This window comes from Gossypium arboreum, chromosome 1 (assembly GCF_025698485.1).
Source record: "Gossypium arboreum isolate Shixiya-1 chromosome 1, ASM2569848v2, whole genome shotgun sequence".
NCBI classification, from domain to species: Eukaryota; Viridiplantae; Streptophyta; class Magnoliopsida; order Malvales; family Malvaceae; genus Gossypium; species Gossypium arboreum.
The window spans coordinates 8,089,396-8,098,874 of NC_069070.1; the positions used below are offsets into that span (position 1 = coordinate 8,089,396).

The 9,479-nt window shown below is 33.5% G+C and overlaps 1 protein-coding gene across 2 annotated transcripts; it reads left to right on the forward strand.

Annotated features, from left to right (window-relative positions):
• The first annotated feature begins 7,159 nt into the window (after positions 1–7,159).
• Positions 7,160–8,886, forward strand: LOC108482279 (dof zinc finger protein DOF3.6-like). Of its 2 annotated transcripts, none has more exons than XM_017785405.2 (2): positions 7,160–7,437; positions 7,603–8,886. In XM_017785405.2, exons 1-2 carry the CDS (start codon positions 7,387–7,389, stop codon positions 8,377–8,379), a joined length of 828 nt encoding a protein of 275 aa, XP_017640894.1. In that variant the 5' UTR covers positions 7,160–7,386; the 3' UTR covers positions 8,380–8,886. The 2 variants fall into 2 exon arrangements, with proteins under 2 accessions (XP_017640894.1, XP_052883157.1); XM_053027197.1 differs by having other exon boundaries at positions 7,606–8,886.
• The last annotated feature ends 593 nt before the right edge of the window (positions 8,887–9,479 follow it).

Sequence of the window (9,479 nt, forward strand, 5' to 3'; positions counted from 1 at the left end):
AAGGAAGTCAACTTAGTAATGCCCACCATAGGCGTAGGAATTGCTCTAATCATACTTGTTTTGTGAAGTAACTCAGTAATGTACTTCTTCTAAGTAAGAAACAACCCATGAGATATTTGATGAACCTTAAGACTAAGAAAGAAATGAAGATCACCATGATCTTTGAGTAAGAATTTACTGTTGAGTTGCTTAACTACCTTATTGATTTCTACTCTTGAACTACTAGTAAGGACTATGTAATCAACATAAGCCATGAAAAGAAGCTGAGTGCCTAATGAAGATCGAATAAATAATGAGGGAATTAACCCAAAATTGGTATGGTATATTAGTGAACACCTCAGTCCTGAACCAGTCTGGACTGTGAGGTCGAGAGATAAGTAGTTCTTGACGACTCCTTAGTTTAGTGAAAAATCAAGAGATCCTACTAGGGTAGTGACTAGTTGATTGGATAGAAACCCGAAATAGGAATTATTTATGATCATCAAAGCGAGCTAATCACCCATGTCTACATTTGATTAAATCTAGAAATTAGTTCTCTAAAGTCTCTTTTTATTTATGCATATTTTATTTCATCAATTATAAAAACCTAAAAATCTTTCATTTATGTTTTGTCGTAATATAATTTGTTTAAACTACTAATTAATTTTGTTTGTGTTTAGGTTAAGTTTAATTTATTACTCGCCTCCTTTGGGTATGATACTCGAAATACTCATCTATTCCATTGTAAAAACTATATTACAACCTAACCTATATACTTGCGGACACCACATCAAATCTATATTTTTAGTTACAGTATTCACACTCTGGATGTTGGTACATCCGGAGGCGGTCAGTTTCCATTTCAGATACTCTATAAGGCTTCCATTTACTGGCATGTTCACGATAGGGATTCGCCTAGACTCACGTTTCGTGAGGTTTGCCCCTCATCATCCTGGGTCAGGCAAAAAACCCCCATTAAGTAATAACATTCCTTTAAATCATCCCATATGATGTCGTAGCCCACTAGTTACGGTCTTACACAATATGCTGCCTTGGACTTTTCTTTTCAGAGATCGTGATTAAAGTTCCGATGGACCCTTTAGATGACTACGCAAAGACAAACACAGACTCTCATGTATTGATACCACCTTAAGACTTAGCTCTTTGATCCATTTGCATATATCAGACGAACATCCACATAACCCTTCTCATATATTTCAATCACACTCGTTTAGTCTTATTCTAATGTTAAGATACATGTCAATTGTTATACAACTATACATGCAAACCTAGCAATCGTATAAAATACCCTATACACCGTACTTTCTAGGGTTACTTTCGTAGCCCATACAATTCCATACGTAAGTATCTAGAACATACAGTATACACACAAGAGTCAGCTTTAGGGACTCACTTGATTCTCGCCTACAGCAGTTCCAAACTCCAGATCCAAACTTCTCTTATAAGATCAGCAGTAACTACTGCCACAGAACATGGAAACTTATCAGGGTCTATTCAAATACCCCCCTTTTACCATTATTTCTAACACCAGAAATCCCTAAATATGGCCTTATATTATCCATCTTACGGATCTACCAAGTTAACAGATTTACTCTTTCACAACATAATATGGAGGGTAAAAAATATTACCTTGACATGGAGCATTCATAGGTAAAGATCCAAGTCTACAACTTAGCTTAAGTGAAAGAAGGAAATATTCTAGGTCCCTTTAGATCTAATCAGAAATACTTTTTAAAGAAGGAAGAATAAAAACTCTCATTTTACAATCCTGATTATCTAGATATACAACATTTTTCCCTATAAAAACTTGACACGTGTCATAATCATATTCAATATGTTGTATAGGTGATTTGTAGCTATAAAGAAACATGTACAAAAATGTAACATTTTATATATATATATTTATATAGAGAGAGCAGTTCCATTGTTCGTTCCTAGCCACCCCGTTAAAACACAACCTGTACCGTAACAAACCAAACTTGGCGTACCATACTTTTCAACGATAACCCGATTACCTAAAATTCCATAATACATTACCAAGCTCCTTTCCTTAACAATTCATCATTTCTAAGACAATTCCACGCAATAATCCAATGCCTGTTATGTGTCCACTTTTACATGCCAAGAGCATTGGTTGGGCGGATAGCACTATACCACTCAAAGTACTATTCGGTTTACCCACCAACTTTAGAACTTGCCAAAATTGGGTGTTACAAAGACAACTGATCAGTATGAAAAAAAGGCAAAGCAATAGTATTACTAATATACACCTTACGTGAACCACTATAGGATGCGTTTTCTCCCTTGAAGCAGTTGAATGTGTGAGATGATGTGTTGCTCCAGTATCAAGATACAAAGTATTATCACCAACAACTTCCAATGTAACAATATATGTTGGAAAAAATCAGGTTTGAAAATGGTTTTCTTACACAGCAGAAAATTAAAATTTTGAAACCCAACCCAATTTGTGATATCTATAATAATAAACCTTAAATGAATTCATATCTATGCTTTTAGATAAACGGATCATTAATGTTTTCTAGCTTTCAACCAAATGATCTTCTCTACTATTCTCGTACCATAAACTGTTTCGAGTGTGGGTTTGAACCAATTGAATCAAAACACAGAATTGGAAAAAGTTTTCATTTGGGGGTGAAAATGAAAATACTCTCTTATTTAATAGGAACTGGTAAAATTGTTATTCTGAAAAATATGTTTATAAGTTGAGAATAAATTCCCTCTATTTTTTGACAGAGTAACAATCTCTTAAAAGTTGGATCAATAGATCTACCAATGTCATCTATTTATAGGAAGAAATGTAGAACCCTTGTAGAGTTGTTGAGGTTTATTTTAAATAGAAAAACAACATCCTACTTAGATTAGGAGAGGGGTGAACGGATCACCCTTGTATTTCTACTAGGGTTGTTGCCCCTTCCCTGTTATATGAGGGGTTTTAGGCATTTCTTATATCAGGCCAATTATGAGTACTTCCTACGCCTTATTGACCCAATACTCTGTAATATGATCCAACTCGATTCAATTTTCTTATTTTTAAAAATAAAATTTAATATCTACATATTAAATAATTTTGTCACCCCAATTTTACCTCAATAAAAATTTGACAATTTTACCCCTAATAAAATTTTGACGATTTTACCCTTGATAAAATTTCGAGAAAATTCGTTCAATATGTCACAACTCAACATGTTCACTATGACTGAATAATTTATTTTCATTTTTGAGCTTTAACACAGTCTAAAAACATAAACTCGTTCTTCTATCATTTTTTAAGTAATCCTATATAGGATTGTAAGTTTCCATTTTTATTTTCATTTTCGTGTCTATTTTTAGAAACCTACATTCATTTCCAAATTATTCTATTTCTCCATTTCAGAGAAAATTATAATCATTCATGTATGTTTCCCATTTCTTTTTTTTTTTCATTCTGTATATTTCTATTCAAACATGCAATTCATTTTCGGTTTCAATGAGCTAGTAGAGGGATCGATTGGACATATGTGGTTGAGGCTCAAATAATTTATATTTAAGTTCTAGCTTTTCACCTATCAATTATAAACTCATTTAGTCATGAAGTCATTCCATTATAGTATCGTGACTGAGCTCTCATCAACGACATACCATTATGAAACCAACTACTCAATAATCGTCCAATGATCTTGTCATAAGTGTGTTACCATCATAGGGTATCATTGATCTCTTTGGGATAATATTCGTTCTCCCAATATGATCCTATTTTATCTCATGGTAACCATTATATCTTTCCTCATGAAAAATCAATCACTATCAAATAGTGATCAAGCCATCCGTAACAAAGACGAATAATCCGTGGTCACGTTTTACTTTTCATCAACCATGTAATGTCAATGAGAGGATATCATTTACCTATATTTTGGAATATGAATTCCACTGTTGTGAATGACATTACATACTACAGAAGTCGTACACCCAACGCACCAACTTTTGATTCCTTATCTATTTGAACTCTGGCTTTTACTTACATCAAAATGTACGAGTCACGCATACATAGTCTGCCATCCACTCAGGATTTAGGTATACCATACTATGAACATCACAAGTGAATAAATCCATAAACGGATTCAGGATCTATTCTACTTTGGTCCTATCCGATGTACTGTCAGTACAGTCAGTTATATTTATGTCTCTATCTTTTGGGAGTCATCCACTCTGATTCTTAAGATAAGGCATCTCCCCAATTGAACTTGATAGACAACATATTAGTCTTTCAATCGGTTTGCTCATTTCCAATTAAACTAAAGAAATGTTTAGGTTTGTCTACTAATACAAGTTGTTTTTTCGTACTACGATCCAACCACGAAATACCATTTAGTATTAGTTAAACATTTAGACAATCAATGAGCAACATTTGCTTCCATTTTACTTTGCATGCAAAAAGCATATGAGGACAATTATACAAAGTATATTAATGTAATCAATGAATTTATTTTATTAACCAATTTGTTAAAAAAATTAAAAGTTTATTGATAAAAATACTACACTTAGGCAATATAAGCTTGGGAACTAAAACCAGAAGCAAGAGATAATGAAGAAAAGGCATTCACAAGTGATGTGACCCAAGCTAAGGGCTTGCACTAAATGGATTGGAGTAAGTAAGAGATGGACCAAGTGAAAAAAACCAACTACCTTGTGAACTTGCAATAGGCGAAGAGTTAAAATTAGGAATAGTTGGGCTAAACGAAGGCATCCAAGATTGCATTTGAGGCCAAACACCAAAATTACATATATTTCCTCGATGAGGAGGCCTGCATGCAGGACTTTTATAAGAAGCATTAAAAAAGTAATAGCAACAGTCAATGAGATGACCTGTCTTCCCACACATTTGACACTAGATTTGAAGACCAAAAGAACAATGACATCCATGTCCTTGAAGAGAACCAGAACTAGAAAGAGAGTGATAAGCTGGAGGAGAAACATTATCAATTTATTGATGAGTAACCATATTAGCTGAGCTAAGAGTATCTATCATTGTAGTTTGTTGACGTGCCTTAGCATCAAGGAGCATGGTGATAACACTCTAAACACTATATAGCATCTGACTAGCAAGACTGTTACAATAGCCTTTGACTTTCATAAAAAAAGTATTCATTGAGAGATCACTTTTACATTGAGAATGCAAAGCTCATCTATAAAACATTAACCAATAAGTAGTCTTACTACCATAGATACTAGCAAGAGTATTCTAGATCTGAGTAGTAAAGTCCATACCGATGAGATGAGGGAGAACACCTTGACTACTAAAGACAAGAGCTATGACGCAAGAGCACTGTCTTGCTTTTTAGATCGTGCAAAATCAAGATTTTCCTTAAGCATACTAGTTGCATCCATAGTGAACTATGAAGGTGGAATAGAAACATCAAGAAAGCTCCGAAGTTTGTAAGTCTTGAGAGCAAAGAGGACATGTTGATGCCACAACAAGTAATTAAAACCATCAAGAATGATGTTAATCTCCTTGGTTGAAAAAAGTCGACTATGAAAAACACCATCGTTGGAAACAAACGACACCACTAGTGTAGCAACAAAAACAGATGACGAGCTAGAAGGAAGAGCCATGAAACCTACAAGCAATCAGAGGATCAAATTCGAGAGGAAACAGATATCTGATACACCATGTGAAACTATAGTTATGAGCTATTAATCTAGAAAAACTAAAAAAAAAAAATTACAAAATAATATGCTAAAGAATAATGATCTAAAAAACTTCAATTGATCAGAAACTTACACAGCTTATATACATACATTAGTAGATGTTATTAATAGTATAACTAAAAGTAATAACTCTAAGAGACTTAAAACAACCTTAACGGGCTTAGCTAATCTATTAGCTAACAACTAAGTTGAGTTGCTTAATACTCTAATACCTTCAACCGCCATCAATGGTTAACATGGAACCTGCTTGGCCTAGAAATTATGAAACATATGAAACACAATAATAAAATAATGAATGTATAGAGAATATCATGTTCACATTTGGTTATTAATCTATTTAATAAGGTGCAACAGTGAGTCGATTTCATTGAACCATCATTCCTTATCGAACGAAAGTCGTAAAGGCAAAAATGATGACTTTCAATAACTATTTTGCATACCCTTTAACTTGAGTTAACTCCACACCAACTATTTTCATTACAAAGCAACCATGATCAGATGCCTTTGCTTCAATGAATCCACCTACACAGCCAAAAGGCTCCCTATGAATTTGTTACTACTTCTCATGGTTGTAGGTGAAGCCTCTGATGGGTTACTAAACTTTTGGAAATGGAGAAAACAATCAAGAATACCTTGCTTTCCTAGGATCACGCACTAATGACGGTCTATCCAGTGTACAAACATTGTTGAAACTGGAGGTAAACCTATAAAATGGTGTTGTCATGTGCGAAGCTAGACGAAGGGTGGCAATGGATACTTGCCTTTAGGCTGAAGAACTTGCGTCTTGATCGGAGATTTGAACACAATGGAAGTACGTATTGGTTTCAAAAGGTTTTTTGTGTTTTTTTTTATGCCATCATAGTTTAGGAGTATAAAATTATTAAAATTATTTTAAAAGTATAAAAATGTTTAAAAATATCATGTGGAGTACCAAATGAATGCCACATTATTAAAGTTAATAGACATTAACTTTTCCATCCATTTCGGGATGATTTGACTAATAATGTAAGTTCAATAGCTAAAAGATGTAAAAAAAAATTAAACAAATGGCTAAAATGATTTTTTTTGTAAAATTTGAGGGCCAAAAAAATTATCTTACCATTAATATTTAATATATTAATATAAAATTTTCACAAAATTAAAAACTGTTATGTATTTTATTTATTTTTAAAATATGAATTGAAAATAATTTCTTTTAGCTCTGCCAATAGAATTAAATAACTCCATCACTAGTTTATGGGATAATTACCCATATATATTACACCTCTCTATTTTATCTTTTATTTTTATCTTTATATTTCCCATGCATGAAGAACACTATCCTTGAGCATTCCACGCTATGAAGGAACAAAAGCTTATAGGTGAAGAAAAACTGAGTCCACTCAAAACCCTAATAAATATTTTATATAAAAGAAAACAAAAAAGTGGAGATGAGACAATAATTTAAATGAAACAATAATTTTAAAAAAAAAAAAAGAGAAAGAAAAGAAAAAGCTAAAATAAAAACAAAAGCCTTCTCCTTCTCCCTCTTCCCTTTAATTCTCTTTTTCTCTTTGCTTTCTTGGTCTCTGGTATTCCCTTAGACTGATTCTCCACCTTGTTTTTCTTAAAGAACCCATCAACCTTTTATAAAAGAAGCACAAAAAAAAGAAATAGAAATATAAAAATATATATTTAACCATGGTTTTCTCATCTCTTCCAGTCTATTTAGATCCTCCCAATTGGCAGCAGGTAAGGGTTTTATTTTTCATCTCTTATGTACACCCAAAATGAAAGCAATATGAAAAAAAAGAAAAAAAGATAAATATTCATATTCCTTTTGTGATCTTTTTCCTGAATATACCAAATATATTTCTTCTTTACAGTATATGAGATTATTATCTATATTTTTTGCAGCAGCATAATGATCATCAACAAGGAATTGGCGGCAGTGAAAACCCTCAGCTTCCGCCACCACCTCCTCATGTTGGAGCTGGTGGTGGAACCGTAACCATTAGACCCAGCTCGATGGCGGATCGAGCCAGGCTAGCCAAGGTTCCACAACCAGAAGCAGCCCTCAAGTGTCCAAGGTGTGACTCCACCAACACCAAGTTCTGCTACTTCAACAACTACAGCCTCTCACAGCCACGCCACTTTTGCAAGGCGTGCCGGCGGTATTGGACCAGAGGAGGTGCTCTTAGGAACGTTCCCGTCGGTGGAGGTTGCCGGAGAAACAAGAAAAACAAAAGCAGCACCAGCTCAAAAACGCCAGCTTCCACCCAGAAACAAGCTGAAGTAATCACTGCTCATAATTTGCCACAGCGAACACCTCATTTACCCTTCATGGCTTCTCTGCAAAGCTTTTCTCAGTATGGTTTGGGTAATATTGGGTTAAACTATGGTGGTAGCGGGCAAGCTGATATTGGGTTCCCTTTGTTTGAACCAAGCAATGGTTTATATCCATTTGGAAGTGAGGGTATTGAAGCATCATCATCTTCCATGGTGGGAGAAAGCCAATTCCTTGGCTCTATGAGTTCAAGCTCTAGGGTTTCTCAGCTAGCTCCTCCAATGAAAACTGAAAACAACAACAACAAAGGGCTAAATCCATCAAGGCCACAGTTGGGTATTTCAGAGAATAATCAGTACTGGGGGGGAAATAGCTGGACAGATATATCAGCTAACCATCTCTTGTAAGCTATAGGTCCAGTCTTTCTTGATATCATTCAACTTAAAGCTGATGTTGAAGCTTTAATGACAGATATTTGACATAAAGTTGCATTGATCACCTTAACTACATAACGGTTGTTGTATTGATGTTGAAGCTTAGACTTTAGAGTGAGGAACTTGTCTCATCATCTATGGAAAAAAAAAAAAAAAACAAAGATTGCTAGAATGGATATGTTTCATACTATGTATTATGGGGTTTTTTCTTTTGTGTTTTATTTTGTTTGCATAAGCCTGTTGACAGATTTGGTCATGATCTATGTATGTTTTGGTATGTGAAGTTTTGGGATCTGTTATCTGACATGATAAGCTAATTTTCTTGCATTTAATGTTAGTACAAGGTTGCACCACTATATGAAGAACGTAGAGGGTTGAGACTGAAATTGTTGTTAAAGTTGCATAAAATCATGCTTAAACTTGGTTCCTTTGTATGTTGCTGTTTTTGAAGGAATTTCTTGGAATTGTAGCCGGAGAAAACTTATATGCATTTTGGCTTCCTATCAGCAAAAGTGGAGCCACAGTTAAAAAAATATTTGTCTTCCAAACTAACATGCATTTTATACCACTGCTCATAATTTTCCACTATTAAAACTAATATGTATTTTTAACAAAATAAATTATATTCCATATCTACATATTTTAATTGTTTAATTTTAATAATTGTCTTCCGCAGCATTTGTGCATGTACTATTTTAGAATTTTACAAATATATTATATTTCAAATACTTTATACAGAGTAGAGAGTAAAAATTAGTATATAATATTTTTCTTGTCACGTGGCAATGTGTCATTGGTTAGTATATTTTTAATTACAGAATTAAAGTACATATGTCAAACTGATAAAGTGATAATTTTACTATACTACAGGGGTCAAAAGAGATATTAAGCCTATTTAATTTAATGCATTTTTGTATTGTTAAAGTTACCATCTTTGTCTGTTTACTTTTTCTAATTATTGTATTAGTCAATTTTGAGTTGTTAAATTTGTAAAAAGAAAAAAAACAACGTTTCAATGAATTAATATCAATTTCTTCAATATTTTTAACAAATTTGAGTTTTATATAAATATT